Source organism: Mandrillus leucophaeus, unplaced genomic scaffold (assembly GCF_000951045.1).
Source record: "Mandrillus leucophaeus isolate KB7577 unplaced genomic scaffold, Mleu.le_1.0 Scaffold409, whole genome shotgun sequence".
NCBI lineage: Eukaryota > Metazoa > Chordata > Mammalia > Primates > Cercopithecidae > Mandrillus > Mandrillus leucophaeus.
This window is the reverse complement of record NW_012104354.1, coordinates 918,731-940,887: the sequence shown is the minus strand read 5'-3', so window position 1 is coordinate 940,887 and position 22,157 is coordinate 918,731. Positions and strand designations below refer to the sequence as shown.

General features: G+C 37.9%; 1 protein-coding gene and 1 pseudogene across 2 annotated transcripts in view; one reads left to right on the top strand and one right to left on the bottom strand.

The window, feature by feature from the left end:
* Window positions 1–22,157, top strand: part of SLC9B1 (solute carrier family 9, subfamily B (NHA1, cation proton antiporter 1), member 1) — a 143,256-nt gene that overhangs the window by 66,008 nt on the left and 55,091 nt on the right. For both annotated transcript variants that reach the window (XM_011992280.1, XM_011992279.1), the window contains exons 4-5: window positions 18,467–18,637; window positions 21,070–21,212. In XM_011992280.1, coding sequence (XP_011847670.1) covers window positions 18,467–18,637; window positions 21,070–21,212 — 314 coding nt within the window. The remainder of the gene's footprint in view (window positions 1–18,466; window positions 18,638–21,069; window positions 21,213–22,157) is intronic.
* Window positions 6,944–8,320, bottom strand: LOC105548320 (annotated as a pseudogene).

Sequence of the window (22,157 nt, the reverse complement as noted above, 5' to 3'; positions counted from 1 at the left end):
CCTTCATTTCAACCGTGGTGAATCTGACAGTTATGTCTTGGGGTTGCTCTTCTCGAAGACTCTCTTTGTGGTGTTTTCTGTATTTCCTGAATTTGAATGTTGGCCTGCCTTGCTAGGTTGGGGAAGTTCTCCTGGATAATATCCTGAAGAGTGTTTTCCATCTTGGTTCCATTCTCCCTGTCACTTTCAGGTACACCAATCAGCCGTAGATTTGGTCTTTTCACATAGTCTCATATTTCTTGGAGGCTTTGTTCATTTCTTTTTACTCTTTTTTTCTCTAAACTTCTCTTCTCACTTTATTTCATTCATTTGATCTTCAATCACTGATACCCTTTCTTCCACTTGATTGAATTGGCTACACATGCACGCATCATGTAGTTCTCGTGCCATGATTTTCAACTCCATCAGGTCATTTAAGGTCTTCTCTATGCTGTTTAATCTTGTTAGCCATTCATCTAATCTTTTTCAAGGTTTTTAGCTTCCTTGCCTTGGGTTTGAACATCCTCCTTTAGCTCGGAGAAGTTTGTTATTACCAAGCTTCTGAAGCCTACTTCTGACAACTCGTCAAATTCATTCTCCGTCCAGCTTTGTTCCATTGCTGGCGAGCAGCTGCGATCCTTTGAAGGAGAAGAGGTGCTCTGGTTTTTAGAATTTTCAGCTTTTCTGCTCTGGTTTATCCCCATCTTTGTGGTTTTATCTACCTTTGGTCTTTGATGATGGTGACCTACAGATGGGGTTTTGGTGTGGATGTCCTTTTTGTTGATGTTGATGCTATTCCTTTCTGTTTGCTAGTTTTCCTTCTAACAGGATCCTCAGCTTCAGGTCTGTTGGAGTTTGCTGGAGGTCTACTGCAGACCCTGTTTGCCTGGGTATCACCAGTGGAGGCTGCAGAACAGCAAATATTGCTGCCTGATTCCTCCTCTGGAAGCTTTGTCTCAGAGGGGCACCTGGCTATGTGAGGTGTCAGTTGGCCCCTACTGACAGCTCTGTCCATTCTCAGTGCTCAAACTCCGTGCTGGGAGAACCACTGCTCTCTTCATGGCTGTCAGACAGGGACATTTAAGTCTGCAGAAGTTTCTGCTGCCTTTTGTTCAGCTATACTCTGCACCCAGAGGTGGAGTCTACAGAGGCAGGCAGGCCTCACTGAGCTGTGGTGGAGCTCAAAGGAGCTTCCCAGCTGCTTTGTTTACCTACTCAAGCCTCAGCAATGTCAGATGCCCCTCTCCCAGCCCAGGCTGCAGCCTTGCAGTTCAATCTTGGACTGCTGCGCTAGCAGTGAGTAAGGCTCTGTAGCTGTGGGACCCGCTGAGCCAGGAGTGGGATATAATCTCCTAGTGTGCCATTTGCTAAGACCATTGGAAAAGCACAATATTAGGGTGGAAGTGTCCCAATTTTCCAGGTACCGTCTGTCACGGCTTCCATTGGCTAGTAAAGGGAAATCCCCCATCCCCTTGCATCACTTCCTGGGTGAGGTGACACCCCACCCTGCTTTGGCTCACCCTCTGTGGGCTGCACCCCCTGTCCAACCAGTCCCAGTGAGATGAACCAGGTACCTCAGTTGGAAATGCAGAAATCACCTGGCTTCTGCGTCGATCACACTGGGAGCTGCAGACCAAAGCTGTTCCTATTTGACCATCTTGGAACAATCCTCTTTTGTCATTTATTCAGGAAATATTTGAAAAGCAAAGATGTCATCATTTTGATGAAGTCCCAGTTTATCAGTTTTTCTTTTATGGATCATGTTTTTTATATTATATCTAAGAAATCTTTGCTTAGTCCAAGGTAATAAATATTTTCTCCTGTATTTTTTCCTAGACGTTTACAGTTTTAGCTCTTACAGTTAGGTCTATCATCCATTTTAGTTAATTTCCATATATGACCTAAGGATCTAGGTTTACTTTTTGTAAATGATTAACTAATTCTTATAGAATCACTTATAGAAAGAACATCTTTTTCCTATTGAATTGTCTTAGCATCTTTGATGAAAATCAATTGCCTTTCATCAAATGAAAGTGGGTTGGATTCTGAACTCCCCTTAATTCCATTGATCGATCTATCTCTCTTAATGCGGATTCTATACTGTCTTGACTACTTTTGCTTTACACTGAATTTTAAAATAAGGCAGTATTAAGTACTCTAACTTCATTCTTACTTAGCAAGATTGTTTTGGCTATTCTAGATATTATTGTATTTCTGTATGATTTTAGAATGAGCTTGTCAATTTTTCCAATAATCTTTCTAGACTTTTGGCAGGAATTGCAGTTAATTTGTAGATCAATTGACATCTAACAATATTGAGTCATATAATCCATTAACATGATATATCTCTCCATTTGTTTAGGCACTTATCTGAGTGATGTTTTTTAGTTTTCAGTGCAAAGGTTTTGCACTTATTTTGTTAAATTTTTTCCTAATTATTCTATTATTGCTATAGTTTGAGTGTCCCTACCAAAACTCATGTTGGAATGCTTAAGAGGTGGGGCCTAACGGGAAGTGTTTGGGTCTTGGGAGCTCTTCCTTTGTGGGCAGCTTGGTACTATTCTTAAACTAGTGAGTGTGTTCTCACTCTTGTGAGACTAGATTAGTTCTCTCAGGAATGGATTAGTTACCATGAAAATGAGTTCCTATACAGTGAGGTCACGCTTCATGCTTGGCCCCTTGGTGCATGCCTACTCCCCTTTAACCTTCTTCTACCATGTTGTGACACAACACTAAAGCTTTCACCAGAACCCAAGCAGATGCCAGTGTCATGCTTTCCAGCCTGCAGAACTGCAAGCCAAATATACCTCTTTATAAATTACTCAGTCTCCGGTATTCTGTTATAGCAACACAAAACGGACTAAGACAGAAAATTGGTACTGAGAGTGGGATGTTGCTATATAGATACTCGAAAATGCAGAAGCCTCATTGGAACTGGGTAATGGGCAGAGGCTGGAAAAGTTTGAAGGAGCAGAGTAGAAAAAGACTGTATTGTCATAAACAGAGCATTAAGGATAATTTTGGTGAGGGCTCAGAAGACAACAAAAAGATGAGAGAAAGTTTAGAATTTCTTAGAGATTGGTTAAGTCGTCATTACCACAATGCTGATAGAAATATGGACAGCAAAGGCCATTTTAATGAGATCTCAGATAGAAATGAGGAACAAGGTATTAAGAACTGGAGACAAAGTCATCCTTGTTACACCATAGCAAAAATTTGGCTGTGTTGTATCTAAGGCTTTGTGCCCTAAGGTTTTGTGGAAGGCCAGACTTAAGATTGATGAACTAGGGTACCTGGCAGAAGAAATTTCTAAGCAAAATATAGACCAGCTGTGTAGCTACTGTTTACTACATTCAGTGAAATGCAAAATGAAAGGGAAACAAGCATAAAAATTTGAAAATTAATAGCCTGGCCATGTGGTAGAGAATGAAAGAGCATTTTCAGGAGAGGAATCCAAGGTTGCAGCAGAACAAGAAATACTAAAAAGATTAGCACTGAGAGAAGAAAGCCAGTTGATAATTATTGAGATAACTTTTTTAAAGACCCTTGAAGGCATTTCAGAAATTTTAGAGGTTGCCTCTCCAGAGGTCTAGGAGGACAGAATGGTTTTAAGAGACAGGACCCATGCATCACTGCCCTGTGTAGCTGTTTTGAGATCCTGCTCCCCAAATTCTGGCACAGCCCTCAGCAGCCACCCCAGCCATGGCACAATCATACCCAGGTGTGGCTCAGGCTGCCATCCCACAAGATACAAGCCATAAACCTTGGTGGCAAACAGTCGTGGATCAAGCAGCCTCAGATGCAGCTCATGACACCACTCTGAAGGGTGCAAGCGGTAAGCCTTGATGGCATTTACAACCATGTGGTACTAGTTTTTCAGATATGCAGAATACAAGAGAAGTGGAGGCATGGTGGCTTCCACCTAGATTTTAAGGAATGTACTGAAAAGACTGGGAGCTCAGGTAGAGACTTGTTGCAGGGCCAGAGCCACTGCAGTGTACCTCTCCTAAGGCAATGCTGAGCAGAAAAATGGGGTGTTGGAGCTGCCACAAAGAGCCTGTACTAGCGCAATGCCTAGTGAATACATGAAAGTGGACCACCACTGGGACTCCAGAACTATAGAGCCATTGCCAACATACAACCTCAGCCTGGGAAAGCCGCAGGTAACCAACTCCAACCAGTGAGAGCAGCCATGTGGCTATGCCCAACAAAGCAGCGGAGGTGGGGCTGCCCAAGGCTTTAGGGATAAAACTCCCCACTGTGCCCAGGAGGCAGCACATGGAGTGGAGAATTATTCTGGAGCTTTAAGATTTAGTGTCTGCCCTGCTGAGTTTTGAACTTGCTCGAGGCTTGTCATCTCTTTCTTCTTTTGGCCTATTTCTCGCTTTTGGAATGGGACTGTCTGCCATATGACTATTCCACCATTGTATCTTGGAACTAAATAACTTGTTTTTTTATTATTATTATTCTTAGTTTACAGGCTCATAGCTAGAAGGAACTTGCCTTGAGCCTTATATGACACTTTGGACTTTGACCTTTGAATTGGTACTGGAATACATTAAGACTTTATAGACCATTAGGATTGAATAATTATATTTTACAGTGTAAGAGAGACATGAGTTTGGGGTTCCAAAGGTGGAATGCCATGGTTTCAGTGTCTCTGCCAAAAATCATGTTGGAACCCTTAAGAGGTAGAGCCTAATGAGAAATGCTTGGGTCATGGGGACTCTGCCATTTTGAGCAGCTTGGTGCAGTCCTCATATAGTGAGTGAGTTCTTGTTGTCATGAAACTGGATTGGTTCCTGTGGGAATACATTAGTTACCCTGAGAATGGATTGTTATAAAGCAACCCATTGTACAAAGTTGTACCTTGCGTTTGGCCTCTTGGCACATTCCCACTTCCTCTTTGGTCTTCTGCCATGTTTTGATGCACTACTAAAGTCCTCACCAGAAGCTAAGCAGATGCTGGTGCCATGCTTCTTGAACTTCCCAGTCTGGAGAAACATGAGCTAAATAAACCTCTTTATACAGTCTCAGACATTCTATTATAACAACATAAAACAAACTAAGACATTTATTTTTGATGCTATTGTGATTGGAATTGTTTTCTTTATTTCATCTTTGTATTGTTTATTGCTACTATATATACAACTGATTTTTGTATATTGATCATATACTCTACAAACTTACTAAGCCCCTCTCTTAGTTCTAGTAAATTTGGGAGGGGGTGTGGTATGTGGGTGGGGGTGTGGTATGTGGGTGTGTGTGTGGGTGTGTTCCTCAGGATTTTCTGTATACACGGCTAATAACAAAAAGAGTTGTCTTTTTTTCCTTGACCTTGACCTTTTTTTCCTTGACTATTGCACAAACTAAGACCTATGGTGCATTGTAAAATAGAAGTGGTAAACACAGGTATCTTTGCATTTTTCCTAATCTAGAGGGAAGCACATTCGATTTTTTTTTTTAACCATAAAGTATGTTTGCTATAGGCTTCTGGTAGATGCCTTGATCATTTGAAGAAGTTCCCTTCTATTCATAAGTTGATGAGATTTTTTTTTAATATATGAGTGTTGAATTCTGTCAAATGCTTTTCTGCATCTGTTGAGGTGACCATATGGTTATGTCCTTTATTCTCTTAATATAGTTTATTACATTGATTTTGGATGTTAAGTCAACCTCACATTCCTGAGATAAACTTCATTTGATTATGGTATAAAAGTTTTTTCATATGTTGCTCAATTACGTTTGCTAATATTTGGTTAAGAATTTTTATGTCTAGGTTCACAAGGGATATTGGTATATAGCTGTGTTTTCTTGTAATGTCTTTGTCTCGTATCGGTATCAGGGTAATATTGATATCAAATGAAATAAAGTTAGTTGGGAAGTTTCCTTCCTCCTCTATTTGCTGAAAAAAGTTTTTGTAACATTGGTATTGTTTCCTCCCTTAATAGTTTGATAGAATTCACCAGTGAAGTATATTTTTTCTCTATAGGAAGATTTTAAATTACTGATGCAGTTTCTTTACTTGATATTGGTATATATTTTTTCCTTTCTCCTTTAGTCAGTTTTGGTAATTTGTGTCTTTCTAAGAATTGTTCTATTTTATCTGAGCTGTCTAATTTTTTACCTTAAAGTTATTACACCATTCTCTTAACATCCTTTTAAGGGTAAGGTCTGTAGTGATATTTCTCTTTCATTCTTGATTTTGGGAATTAGTGTCTTCTTTCTTTTTTCTTGGTCAATGTAACTAAACATTATTTATTTTCTTGACTTTCTGAAATAAGCAATTCTGGGTTTCTTTGGTTGTTTTTAATGATATCCTGTTCCGTATATATCGTTTTCCACCGTGACCTTTGCATTTCATACATCCTACTTACTTTTGGCTTGGTTTACTCATCTTTTTCTAGAGTCTTAAGATGGAAGTTTTAATTATCAATTTTAGATTACCTTTTCTTCCTGTTTCTAAAGCTATACATTTTCCTCTATACACTGCTTTAATTGCATCCTGTAAATAATGTTTTTTGGTTTTTTTTTTTTTTGTATTTTAAGTTTATAACATTTTATTTATAAAAATAGGCTGGGGAAAAAGGATTTGTACCACTGGGGGAGAACTATTTTGGGCCATTTTTAAATTTCTTTTCCTCTTAACAATTTTCAAAGTCACATTTGAATTCTTTGAGAATGGTATTTGTCAACAAAAAAGCTCAAGTGAAAAGGAGGAGGGAAACTGAGAAAGTATGAAGAAAGGGAGTGAGAGAAGGAGGAGTGGGCATACAACAGCCAACACATAAAGAAATGACTTTTACTGAAATGACTCTGCACTGTGCCTCATGCACTAGGTGATGCAAGCATGCTGCTCAGACATCAACACCAAACGTCATTTAGAAATGGTGGTCTTCTCCGGGTTTTGACGGACACTTGTTCCCCAACATGGCACTATTAAATGATGCTTTCAAGGCAGACATTAAGACATTACTCCAAAGAGAAGACTGTGGTGGCAGATGCTGGGGCCATATTCTTCATAGGCCTTCTTGGTGTGACAGTCTGAAATAACTCCAGAGTTGAGGCTAGCATTAAGCTTCCAAACCATAAGGCATAGTGCTACATGTGATGGATTGCCACCCGAACCTCTGCAAGCTTAGGTTTGAGTCTCCTGCCACTGAGCTCCTTTACTGAGTTTTAATCTGACATGTACCACTCTTCAAATCTCTCTGCAGTTGAGGTTCAAATTCCTGAACATAGTCAAACCTCTTGAAAGAACAACATTCTTATACAGTGGACAATGCACATCAATGGGACAGTTTTGTATTCATCAACAATATTCAAGATGGATTCCATAACGTCTGAGTTGGCAAACTCTGGGTAAAAAAATATTTCAGGTTGCAGGAACCTTTTGTAACCAACATCTATTATGAATTTCTCCTGGTTGATCACACTGATACCTGTGTACTGTTTGATCCACTTCCAGGGATCCACGTCATACTTAGCAAATTCCTTGACTATATCAGGGCAAATGTAACAGTATTTCTCCTTCATGGCTTTTGTGGTCTCCAGTGACTGCCCAAGAGGGATTCCTACTTCCCTCTCCCTTAGCAGCTGTTGGATGAAATACGCAATATCACCTACAATCAGGATGTGTTTGATGCAGCTCCCAATTACATAACCTTCTACAACTGGGAGAACATGGGTGACTCCATCTCTTTTGTCAATTACTATAGTCATTAACATACATTCACCCACTTGGTGAGATGTCCAAGATGCCACCAAGGCCAGTACCTCCTGAACTGCAATGTAGAATCCTAGTACATTAAATAATTCAAACATAATTTCTGCAAAAATGCTCTCTGTTTTCTAGTGTATTCCGTGGAAGTTCTGTCATTAAAAAATAATGGTCCTCAGATTCTGCTCAAAAATATTTAAAAACCACTTGCTTCATGAACCTTTCCATAATACCACAGTCTTCAGTGATTCCATGTCATATTGACCACTTTGTAGCATACATAGATTTATCAATGGCTTCATCCTGTATTTAAAAAGTCCAGGTCATCAACTCCCCTCAACATTCTCCTTTGGGCTTTGTCATCTACCTTTGCTGACTCTCTGATAGAAATGCATGAAAGAATAGTAAACTATGGCTCAGTGTTGCCTGCATAGCCAAGTTTGGAATACCTACTGAGGTTGTCACAGGGCTGAGACCCAGAGCAGTGGATGCAGCTCAACCTCCAGGTGTGGGCTGGATGCCAGGGGCTGAGAGCAGGGCCATGGAGGAGCCAACGTGGGCACTGAGTGGCTCTTACCTGATGCCACAGTCTGCCACACAGGAAGGCAGGAAGCCTGCCATGCTTGGAATACACAGCACTTAGCCCCACTGGCCACCCTGGAGCACCCTGCCACCATGCACTCGGCAACCCACTCACCCCACGTGCCACGTCTCCTGCGTATTTCCATTTTTATTATAAGATATATTGTAGATGCGTGCAGCAAACCACCATGGCACATGTATACCTATATAACAAACCTGCACATTCTGCACATGTATCCCAGAACTTAAAGTACAATAAATTTTTTAAAAGGAGTATTTTAAAGGATCAATCTACTATTTGACAGTCATGGAAATAGTGAATGGGAGTTAAAGGAAAAAAAAATAAGCAAAAGAAAGAAGGGAGGAGGAAAGGGAAAAAGGAAAGAAAAGAAAAGGAAAAGGGAAATACAAGAAAAGAGACTAAATAAATAAATAAGTGATTGAAAGTCTGGGAGTTGGCAAATACGTATTCAGACAACACTGACAAAATAGGCCTCTTGCTAAAAATAGCAGAATGCACAAAGTACAGTAGCAGCCTGTCTGTCCTGAGAGGCTGGGGAGGTTTAGGAAAAGAGGCTGGGCAGGTTGGAGACAGATAAGTATGCAGTCAGTTTTTGCTTGGTGGAGAAAGTAATCATGGGTGATTCAGAAAAAGGAAGATACTTACATAATAATTGTTTTGTACTTTTTTTTTTTTTTGGTCTTCTATTACTTTCATAAAATTATCTTTGCATCAAAAGTTATTAACACTTTCAGGACTCGTTGTATGCAAAATTCTTTGAATTGGATTTCTTAATTTGTGATCACACTGATAATTTATCTAGCACAATGAATTGAATGTGTGTCTTTATGTTTAAAGGGAAAAATAAAATTCAAAACAGCATATTTGATGTAATTTATGATTAGATAATAGAGAAATATCAATTTTAATATAATTGTTAGAAAGTAAAGCTTTGGCCAGTCATGGTGGCTCACGCCTGTAATCCCGGCACTTTGAGAGGCTGAGGCGGGTGGATCACGTGAGGTCAGGAGTTCAAGACCAGCCTGACCAACATGGAGAAACCCTGTCTCTACTAAAAAAAAACAAATTAGCCGGGTGTGGTGCTACATGCCCGTAATCCCAGCTACTCGGGAGGCTGAGGCAGGAGAATCTCTTGAACCTGGGAAGCGGAGGTTGTGGTGAGCCGAGATCATGCCATTGCACTCCAGCCTGGGCAACAAGAATAAACTCCGTCTCAAAAAAAAAAAAATTCTTATTAGTGGAACTACTAAAGAAATACAGTGACTCTAAACTCATATCTTACCATGCAGTAGATGTATATCAGAATTTAAGCAGCAGAGAAATCATTTTTAACTTTTTGTTATTTTTACTTTTCAAAAAACCATATGAGCTAAAAATACCAAGGCTTCCTAAAATGTACAAACCTCACCACAGCTTTACCACAGTGTTTTGTTTTGGGTTTTGCTATTTTAAAATATAAAATAATTCTTCAGTATAACTCATAATTATTTAACTATGAGCAATACTTTGTTATTTATATTAATAAATTCTGCTTCCTTTTGTGAGATTAATTACTCCATAGCTTTTGCCAGTCTGTTTCTGGGCATTTTACTATTTCTCTACTCAGAGTTGTAATTGCCCTTTATCTATCCTTCTTAATCAGAACATCCTTCCTTTATACCAGTGTTTAAAAAATAAATTTAACACTTAATTTAATACTTCTAAATAAACATATATATAAAATATAGTCAAGTTCATTAGGAATTTATGTGTGATTTTTCACATTTCTTTAATGTCCAAGAAGATATCCCACTGCATATGTTTTCTGGTGAGGTTTTAATATACATATTGTTTATTATTCTTTTTTCCTGACACTAGTGCTTCTCAAATTATCTGTGATGAAGGAACAGATGTTGTTTTTTTGTTTTGTTTTTCTTCCTTTCTTTTAAAAAAAAAAACTTTTATTTTGGGTTCAGGGGTACAGGTTCAGGTGTGTTACACAGGTAAACTTGTGTCATGTGGGTTTGTTGTACAGATTATATCATCACCTAGGGACTGAGCTTAGTAGACTAGGACCCAATCGTTTTTGTTTTTAATTTCCCATTTGATGTAGACTGATACTTACTTTTTATAAGATACAGTGTCAAATTGCTACAGAACTTTGTAATCACTCTCCATTTCTGTATTTGTCTTGTCACTGAGAACAAATCCTTGGCACCAGCCAAGAGGGCCCCTGACCAAAAGCACACAGGGAGTGTCCTTCCGGCTCCTTGCTTCCTGTCAGCATTCTGCTCACTAGACAAGTGCTTGAACCACCCCCTTCTCTTGTCTATTGATATTCAAGCAAAATCTCAATGCAAAAAGAGAATCCATGATGTAATTAGAGAAGAGAACGTGTTCTTTTTGCATATATCCTTAAAAAATCTTTCCTCAAAATGTCAAAAATTCTATTACCAGAAATGTTCTGATTTTCCTAGAATTCAAGAATTCCTGGAAGAACATCTTACAGATTGCAGTGTTCTTTCATGCTCACTAGTTCATTTTATTGTAACAAAACCTATGTATATTGGCAAGAGATAATTTTTTATCCCCATTTTACAGACAATAAAACTGACTTACAGGTTTAAAAAAAATATATATATATATATAGAAAAAACAAGAAAACACTTGTGTTTTCTTCTTTCACCCATAATTACCATTTGCATGTATCTCCTAATCTCCTATCCTTTTACATTCAACCTGCTTGTTTTATGTAAAATTTGTTTCTTGTAGGCACCATATAGCTGAATCTTGTTTTTTAAAAGTCCTGTATGGTAATAGTTGCCTTTTGATTTTAATCCATTCACATTTAACATAATTATTGATATGGTTGAATTTGCACTTAACATTTTGTTATTTGTCTTCCATGTATCATATCTTTTTGTTTTTCTTTTCTCACATTACTGCTTCTTTCATGTTAACCAAGTATTTTTAGTGCCCTATTTCAACTTCTCTGTTGATTTTTGCTATGTTTTCCAGCTTTTTGTTGTAGTGGTTTCTCTGGGGCTGTTTTTTTTTTGGTTTTCTTTGTTTTTGTTTTTTTTTTTTTTGGTTTTCTTTGTTTTTGTTTTTTTGTTTTTTGAGACAGTCTCGCTCTGTTGCCCAGGCTGGAGTGCAGTGGCATGATCTTGGCTCACTGCAAGCTCTGTCTCCTGGGTTCACGCGATTCTCCTGCCTCAGCCTCCCAAGTAGCTGAGACTACAGGTGCCTGCCACCTTGCCCAGTTAATTTTTTGTATTTTTAGTAGACACGGGGTTTCACCATGTTAGCCTTGATTGTCAGCATCTCCTGACCTTGTGATCTACCCGCCATGGCCTCCCAAAGTGCTGGGACTACCGGTGTGAGCCACTGTGCCTGGCCTCTTTGGGGCTTATTTTTTTAAGAGACAATGGCATGGTCGTAGCTTATTGCAGCCTCAAACTCCTGGGCTCAATGAGCCCTCTCACCTTTGCCTATCAAGTAGCTGGGACTACAGGCATGTGTCATCACACCTGGGTAATTTTGCTTAAATATTTTTAGAGACAGTTGTATTAGTCCATTCTTGCATTGCTTTCAAATACCTGAGACTCAATAATTTATGAGAGGTTTAATTGGCTCACAGTTCTGCAGGCTGTACAGGAAGCATAGAGGCATCTGCTTCTGGAAAGCCTTCAGGAAGCTTACAATCGTGGCAGAAGGCAAATGCATGTCACATAGCGAAAGCAGGAGTAAAAGAGCAAGGGTCAGTGCCACACACTTTTAAATGAGATCTCACAGGAACTTACTCACTGTCACAAGGACAGCACTAAGAGGACAGTACTAACCATTCATGAGAAATCTGCCCCCATGATCCATTCACCTCCCAGCAGGACCCACCTCCAACTTTGGGAATTACAATTCACCATAAGATTTGGGCAGGGACACATATCCAAACTATATCAACAGAGTCTCATTGTGTTGCTTGGGCTAGTCTCAAACTCCTAGCCTCAAGCAATACTTCTATCTCAGCCTCCCAAGTGCCTTTAGGGATTATAATAATCAATCATCTTCACTTTTTACAATCTACTTTGGTTTAATAATTTTTACTTAATTCCAGTGTTATATAGCAACTTTGGTCCAATGTACCTCTTTTATGCTATAAACTCAGCAGTATTGTTATAGTTATTGCCTATAATAATCATATGCTTTTTTAAAAGAGATTAAATCAGAATACACACACACACACACACACCTTTTATACTTACAAATTTATTTACCATTTCCAGTGCCACTTATTCCTTATAGGTTCAAGTTGCCATCTGGTGTCATATCCTTTTATCCTTATATATATATATATACTTTAAGTTCTAGGGTACATGTGCACAACATGCAGGTTTGTTACATATGTATACATGTGCCATGTTGGTGTCCTGCACCCTTTAACTCGTCATTTACGTTAGGTATTTCTCCTAATGCTATCCCTCCCCACTCCCCCCACCTCACGTCAGGCCCTGGTGTGTGATGTTCCCCACCCTGCATCCAAATGTTCTCATTGTTCAATTCCCACCTATGAGTGAGAACATGCAGTGTTTGGTTTTCTGTCCTTTTATCTTAAAAGCATTTTCTTTAGTGTTTCTTTATCAAGGGTGAGTTCTCTTTATTTTTATTTATCTGGAAATGTCTTTATTTCAGCTTCATTTTTGAAGGATCATTTAACTGGATGCAGAATTCTTGATTCACAGTTATTTTTCCCTGCACTTTTGAAATGTTGCTTCATAAGCCTTCCTTTTTTTCAGATAAAAATGCCAGTATTGATCATATTATTGTTCTCCTGTATGTGATAAGTCATCTCTTGCTACTTTCATAATTTTTTTATTATCCTTGGTTTTCACTAATTTGATAATTATGGCTCTAGGTGTGAATCTCTTTGTGTTTATCCTACTTGAGATTTGTTGAACTTCCTATATCTGAAGATTAATGTTTTTCATAACATTTTTGAAGTTTTCAGACATGTTTTCAAATATTTTTCTGCCCCCTTATCTCTCTCTTCTCCTGGAATTCCCGTTATGCATATGTTAGTGCTCTTGATGGTATCCCATAAGTTTCTGAGGATCTGTTTATTATCCTTTTTTCTTTTTGTTTTTCAGATTGATTAACCTCTATTGGTCTATCTTGAAGTTCACTGATACTTTCTTTCACAAGGTCAAATATGCTATTGAACCTCGCTAGTGATTTTTTCACTTTAATTGTTGTACTTTTCAATTCTAGATTTCTATTTTTAAATATGTTCTGTCTCCTTATTCATATTCTCTATTAGACAGAACGTTGTTATCATATTTTTAATTTGAATATATTTATAATATACACTGAAAATTTTCTAAATCTGATATCTGAATTCAGACAGTTTCTATTCACTGCTTTTTTTTTCCAGAATATGAGCCATATTTTCCTGTTTCCTTACACGTCTAATAATTTTTAATTGAAAGCTAAGCACTTTAATTATACATTATAGCAAATCTGGATTTGGTTTTTATTTGTGATTGTTTTGTTGTTGTTATTGTTTTGGTAATTGGCCTATACTTGTACTGTGTAATCCTTCTGCCCAGTGGTTTTCAGCAGTGATGTCTTTTATATTGTGTTGTTGTTATTATTATTATTGTTTTAGCCTGTCTTTCTAGGAATTTCCTTTGTGTCTGTTGCATAGCTTGATTTTGGAGAGACATTATGTTAAAGCTAGTAAGGCTTACACTCTCTGCCAAATAATCTGTGGGTGGGTGGGTGAATGCATTCAAAGTTGCAACTAATACTCAAGTCTCACTTCATTTTTACTTTTTGTCATACTCTCTTGAGTCTTTCCTACACTTCCATACTTTTCCAATCAGCCATATATGCGTGGAGAACTTATCTCAAACTGTCTATGACTCTCTCCTTTCCAGGATCTCTCATTTTTTTAAGTAATACTCAGGTTTTTAATTTATTATAGTGAAAGGATACAAAGCAAAATTAGCAAAGGGAAAAAGGCGTATGTGGTAAAGTCTGGAGGAAACCAGGCACAAACTTCCCAGAATCACCTCCTGTGGAGTTACAAGGATGTGTTTTTCTTTCCCAGCATGAAATTTTGACAACACATGTGCAATGTCGTCAACCAGGACCAGAGTCTCGTTAGAGACTAAGTACTCAGGATTTTATGGACGTTACTCTCCTTCACATGTACCAGAATTCCAGACTCCCAGAAGGAAAGCATCTGTTCAGAGTAAACCACAGTGTTTGTATAAACAATTTAGGCCAGTGAGCCACTCTTCTCAGTGAGAGAATTGGAACTTGGAATTGGGAAACTCTAGCCTTGCATGTGGGTCTTTCTTTTCTTTCTTTCCTCTCTCTCTCTCTCTCTCTCTCTCTCTTTCTTTCTTGAATTCCAGGATACATGTACAGAACGTGCAGGTTTGTTACATAGGTATACATGTGCCATGGTGGTTTGCTGCACCTATTGACCCTCAGGATCTCTCATTTAAATTTTTGTCTTGTCTTCCACTTCCCCAACTGAGACTGCAACTTCAGACTAGTAAAGCTGCGATTCTCTCTGTTCATTCGCAAACCACTCTGCTATATTTAACTGGCAAAACCATTGATTTCTTCCCTCTACTCCATACCAAATCCACTCCTGCCCCCAGCCCTAACAGGAAAGCTGCTGGTTTTTACATCTAGCTTCATACTGGTAAAACTACAGTTTTTCCCAACTGAGCTTGGGGATGAAAAGAGGGATGGGAGTGTATTAGTCCGTTTTCATTCTGCTGATAAAGACATACCCAAGACTGGGAAGAAAAAGAGGTTTAATTGGACTTATAGTTCCGGATGACTGGGGAGGCCTCAGAATCATGGCGGGAGGTGAAAGGCACTTCTTACATGGTGGCGGCAAGAGGAAGATGCAAAAGCAGAAACCCCTGATAAAGCCATCAGATCTTGTGAGGCTTATTCACTACCATGAGAACAGTATGGGGGGAACCACCCCCGTGATTCAATTATCTCCCACCAGGTCCCTCCCACAACACATGGGAATTATGGGAGTACAATTCAAGATGAGATTTGGGTGGGGACACAGAGCCAAACCACATTAGGGAGCATCCCCAGTCAGGAAGGGCTCAGACTTTTACCAATCCTACCAAAAACCCTAACACTTTAAGAATAAATGCTCTTAATTTGATAACTGTCTTTGATGAGTTTTCCGGGTACTAAAATGATTGTTTTTGGTATTTTGTGCAATTTTATGGGGGAGTTTTGGTGTGGAAATAAATTGCCAACCTTTTCATGTCACCTCACAGCCTTATCTTTATATCTTCTGATTAACAATTTTCATTAGTAATGTGTTACACAACCAAGACTTGTTTAGACTAACCTACATTTTACCGATTACTTTGCACATTGATCCTTCCTTTTTGGTTCTATGTTATATTTCTAAAGCATATCTCTCAGTAGATTTTTCCCCAGTAAAAAATGGCATATGTTCTTAAATGTATTTGTTTGACAATATCTTTCATTTGTCTTTTGTTTGAGTGACAGTTAACTGGCTACAGAATTCAACATTGAATGACTTCTTTATCTCTGTACTTTGAAGATTTTAATTATCTTCCATCTTCTATTGTTGCTATTAAGAATTGAGAATCTGCTTTATTGTTTATTTCATTATGATTAATCTCTTTCTCTGTCTAGATTCTTTAAGATTTTATTTTTGCCTTTGGTAGTCTATAGTTTCTCAACATTTTATCTAAGTGTGTACTTTTACTTAATCCTGATTAGAACTCATTTGACTTCCTGTGTCCAAATCAATAAAAACCTTAATCAATTCTGTAAAATTCGAAGCCAGTTTTCTTCTCAAATATTGTATCTTCTTCATTCTTTCAATTATGTTTCTGAAACTACTATTAGTTGTGTTTTAGATATTTTCCATCATCTAAATCTCTCATTTTCCACCTCATTTTTTTATGCTATGCTCTTAAGTAATTTCCTCATATCTACCACTTTGCTGTGTTCTCCTTCAGCCATGTCTAGACTGCTATTTGGGGTACTTAGTGGGGTTTTTTAGTTGAGTAACTTTTAAAGTTTTTTCTAGATGTTCTATTTAATTATTTTGCAATACTTTCAAGTAGTTTTTTCTTCTCATGTCTCCAATTTTTAAAAAATTGTCTCTAGTCACTTTGAAAATACATATTTTATAGTGTCTATCTAGTGGTTCTATTAGCTGAGGTTTTTAGACATCTAATCCCATTCTTTGTTGTATCTGTTAACTTTTGCTCATGGGATATTTCTTCTTATTTTATTTTAAGTTCAGATTCACTTAGTTTTACCTTTGAGACTTTATGCGGTCTGGGATCAGGAGTGTCTATTAGAGATTTTTTGAATTAGCATCTACCAAGTGTTCTAGGGATACTTCTATGCAGGGACACTTTTATGGTAGGTTTAGAACTTTGGGATCCCTAACCTGTGCATGTAATGTAAATTTGAGCCCTACACATAAGTTGGATGAGGCCAGTGTTGCATATGAATTCTCAAAAAAGACTTTGCCACCCAGAGACCAGCTAAGACAAACTGCCTTGTCTTCTCAGTTTGTCAGTAGGATGACATTTTCTGGTCCATTCTTTTTTCTTCTTCTTCTTCTTCTTTTTCTTGAGATGGAGTTTTGCTCTTGTTGCCCAGGCTGGAGTGAACTGGCGCCATCTCGGCTCACTACAATGTCCACCTCCTGGGTTCAAGCGATTCTCCTGCCTCAGCCTCCCAAGTAGCTGGGATTACAGGCATGCGCCACCAGGCCAGGCTAATTTTTTGTATTTTTAGTAGAGACGGCATTTCACCATGTTGGTAAGGCTCATCTTGAACTCCTGACCTCAGGTGATCCACCTGCCTCTGCCTCCCAAAGTGCTAGGATCACAGGCATGAACCACCGCGCCCAGCCTCATCCGTTCTTTTAATAAGAGTTTAGCCCTCCAAGGCTTCCAGTTTTGCAGGATGACAATAATCAGAGGGGAGCGGGGAAAGAAATTAGTAAAAATCCTCCTCTTTTACCCTGGCAAATTCTATACAGCCAGAAAGGGGTCGTAGCTAAAAAATGCCTGTAAGTTGTTTTAAAAACATTAAAAGCATTACCTACTATGATTCATGGCAAATGATTTAATTAGCATGTGGAAATTTACCATGTTATTATCTGCCCTTTACAGAAACCTATGGATTCCTCTGTGAGTAGCACCTAGTTGCCAGAAACAAGATGTCTAGTAACTTATACCTACTCATCTTATCTACCTCTACTTCCTACACATAATATAAGATACTTTATATTTATTCCCACAAAGTCTAGGTTCATTTCTTCTAGCCATTACCTTCTCTAATACATTTATGCCAAATATCAATTGAATTATCCTTTCAATACAAAGATTTAGTAGGTTCCTGTTAAAAGATTTGGCACCCTGACACTGTGACCTTCAATAACGTTGTGAATTCTTATCACAGACAATCATCCTCTTATTTTCCATCCTGATGAAAAAGCTATTTTAAAATACAAAATGAAGTAAATCTCATCATATTGCCATGATGTTCTTAACTATGATATATTATAATGGTTAGCATTTTCTAGAGTTCACATACAGGTTTTTTTTTATTCTTTTATTGAGACTGAGTCTCGCTCTGTCACCCAGGCTGGAGTGCAGTGGCACAGTCTTGGCTCACTGCAAACTCCGCCTCCTGGGTTCAGGCGATTCTCCTGACTCAGCCTCCCATATAGCTGGGATTACAGGCACGCACCACCGCGTACGGCTAATTTTTGTATTTTTAGTAGAGATGGGGTTTCACTGTGTTGGCCAGACTGGTCTCAAACTCCTGACCTCACGTGATCCAGCCTGCCTCAGCCTCCCAAAGTGCTGAGATTAAGGTGTGAACCACTGCACCTGGCCCAGATACAGGTTTTAAATATTTTTAAAGTAAAAACACTTTGTTTAAAACCTATCTCATAAATTGACAGGTTATTTGGAACATATGTTAAGCAGATATCTCTTTCACCAAACTAGGAAGCGACGTTGATCTATACCATGTATCATTTTATAGAACTGGTTATTAGTATACATGATAAAAGATAATTGATCCTTTGTTTGTGTATATCTATGTGTATGTAGATATATAGCTGTACTTTTTTTGTATTTCAGGAGTTATACTCTTTCTGATATGGTGTACGACCTGGTCAGTCTTAGGCTCTGAAGCTCTCCCTGGTGGAAATTTATTTGGATTGTTAATTATTTTTTATAGTGCCATTATTGGGGGAAAGATTTTACAACTCATTAGAATACCTTTAGTGCCTCCACTTCCACCTCTTCTTGGTAAGTATATAATTAGCTCTCTTTTCTTTATTATTGACTGTATGCAAATTTTGAATATTTTGTTGAATTAGATATAATTCAGAAACATTTCAATGTAGTGTGTTTTATATAGTTTCTTCATATATGTATTTACTGTATGTGTGTGTGTGTATTTATTTTTCTCTCTGTCTACATATATACACACACAAGTTTTATCCAAAATTTATTTTTAAAATAAATTTAATATCCTCAGTATATTATTCCTGTTGCTTTATTGTTTAATAGAATCTTTAAAAATCTTAGATTCAAGGGGTACATGTGCAGGTTTGATACCTGGATATATTGCATAATGGTGAGGTTTGGGCTCTAGTGAACCCATCACCAAACAGGGAATACTATACCCAATAGGTAATTTTTCAACCTTAACCCTCCAACCCTCTCTCCTTTTGGACTCCCCAGTGTCTATTATTTCCATCTTTTATGTCCATATGTACCCATTGTTTAGCTCCCACATATAAGTGAGAACACGTGGTATTTGATTTTTCTGTTTTTGAGTTATTTCACTTAGGATAATGATGTTCAGCTCTATCCATGTTGCTCCAAAGGAGATGATGTCATTCTTTTTTGTGATTGCATAGTATTCCATGGTGTATATGTACCACATTTTCTTTATTTAGTCATTTAAGTTGATTCCATGTCTTTTTATTGTGAATAGTGCTACAGTGAACATATGTGTGTATGTGTCTTTGCAGAAAAATGATTCACACATTGAACCATCCTTGTATTTCTGGAGTAAAACCCACTTAACTGCATTATCTTTTTGATGTACTATTGAATTCATTTTGCTAGTTGAGAATTTTTGCATCTACGTTCATCAGCAATGTTGGCCAGTAGTGTGGGGTGTGTGTGTGTGTGTGTGTGTGTGTCTTTGCCTGATTTTGGTATAATTGTGATACTAGATTCATAGAATGTGTTAGGGAGGAATCCCTCCTTGATTTTTTGGAATAAATCTCAGTCACCTGTGACCCTGAACTAGAATAAGTGGATTTTACAATGAATAAATGAATGAATACAAATTATTGTAAAACAAAATTTTGTTAAGTATATGATAACCATACAAATGCATGACAATAAACAATGTGATATGAAAGCTCTCAGCCAGCCTACCATATTTGTGATTGTTTTTGAACTGCATAGTGGGAGGAGGTGCTCCTTACAATTTTCACTTTGTAAGCATTTATTCTTTGATTTTAACCATCACCACTATAACCATCATCACTTGTGGATTCACCAAAAATTAGGTAAATAATTATCTTATTTGTTTTTATAAAACTCTAAGATGTATGTAGAGCTCATATTTCTTTCATTGTTTAATACTAGAAGTGTTTTGGATCTTTATTTAGAAGTTTGGTGATGTTTTGTGACGAAAAATATGCTATAGGAAATTGACTCTTGTTTATATCATTTAGCCTATGCTAAAATTGGTTTTGTTATATACCATTTTACTCAAAGTTGCCATTTCCAATAACCTATAGACAATGTTAAGTGAGAACTTACTGTATTCAAATATATCTAAATATTCAGTACAGTGGGCCAGGCACGGTGACTCATGCCCATAATCGCAGCAATTTGGGAGGCCAAGGCAGGAGGATCGCCTGAGCCCAGGAGTTCAAAACCAGCCTGGGTAAAATAGCAGACCTCGTCTTTATAAAATATTAAAAATTTTTCTGGGTCTCAGCTACTCAGGAGGCTAAGGCAAGAGGATCACTTGAGCTCAGGAGGTTAAGCCTACAGTGAGCCATGTTTGCATCACTGCACTCAGCTTGGACAACAGAATGAGACCCTGTCCCAAAAAAATAAATATATATTCAGTACATTGTCAGCAGATATAATCTCTACATCTTACCTCTGCTGTCGCTTCTGTATCCACAATTTTCTTGCAGCACCTTCTAAGTATTTATTGACTCATTTTCCTCCTCTCCAAACTTTCTCTTTTGCTCTAGCTTAGGCTATTTGTTTCCAGCTTTTGCGTGGACTGTGGCAGAGCCTTCAAATTGGTCTCTGTCTCCAGTTTTATCCCTAACTAATTCACCAAGACCCTTACATAAAAAAACGCCAGACTCATTGTTACTTTCTGCCTAAAACCTTCCCGTGGTGCCTTACTTTGCCAAAGTTGGGGGAGACCTTTCTATGATCTGGCCCACCAAGCTCATTCTCCTCCCTCCTTTCCTTGCCGTGTATGTTCCAGCAACACTAAATTACTTGTTGAACCCCATTTAGATGTATTGTTTCTTATCGCCATGGCTTTATTCATGCTGCCTTCTCTACTTGCTTGTAACCTGCACTTTACCAAGATAATGAGAGACATAGTACATTAGAAAAGAAAGTAAATGTTTCTGTTTTCTTTCTCAGAAAAATGAACTGTCATGTATCTTTATTTTCTTTCTTTTAAGGGATGTTACTGGCTGGTTTTACGATTAGGAATGTTCCATTCATCAGTAAACATGTCCATGTTCATAACACGTGGTCTTCAATTTTAAGAAGCACTGCCCTTACCGTTATTCTAATACGAGCTGGGCTTGGACTCGATCCACAGGTAGATTTACAATTACAAATTGAGTAAGGTTATTTCAAATATTAGAGGATGGTGAGAAACAAAAGAAGCAAAAATTTTATTTACCTGTTCCAAGTGGAGTCTGTAAACAAACTTAAGATAAAGAAAAAAAGACCGGGCATGGTGACTCACGCCTGTAATCTACAAAAATCAGTCAGGCGTGGTGGCATGCACCTGTAATCCCAGCTGCTAGAGAGGCTGAGGCAAGGGAATTGCTTGAACCTGAGCGACGGAGATTGCAGTGAGCCAAGGTAGTGCCACTGCACTCCAGCCTGGGGACACAGCGAGACTCCGTCTCAAAAAAACAAAACAAAACAGACAAACAAACAAAGAAAAAAAAAAAAAGAAGAAAAAAAGACTGTGTAGAAATATTGGCACCTTAATTTCTAATAAATAGCCATCATTACCACTGATACGAAGGGAACTGACTGTATTGTAAAGTCTTTATTAGCAATCACCTGTAATCATTTGCACAGAGATAAATGTCTCTTATGTAGCACCTATATTACTTGGGAGGCTCTTCTATGGAGAACTATGTACTCTTCAGTTAACAGGATAAGAAACGCCTTATAAAAGTCTTTTTCTTTTTTTAGGGAGATTAAGGATTTCAGTAACTTTTTTATGATGTTTTCTCCACAGGATTATGTTCCTGATTATCTCTGCATTATTGTAAAATCTAACCTTTTAAAGCATTTCTTTAAATATTACAATCTAGGGATCATAAATCCCATCTTTAAGATGACTATTCATGAATATGACAGCTACTCAAATAAATGTGGCAAATGTGGTTTAATAGAAATAGCTCAAGAGCATAAATAATTATAGCCAATGAGATTATATTCTCCAGTTGAAAGTATGAACCAAGGAGAAAATTGAAAAGTTCTCCCTTTTAAAATGAAGTATGCAGTTTTTAAGTTATTTTCTTTG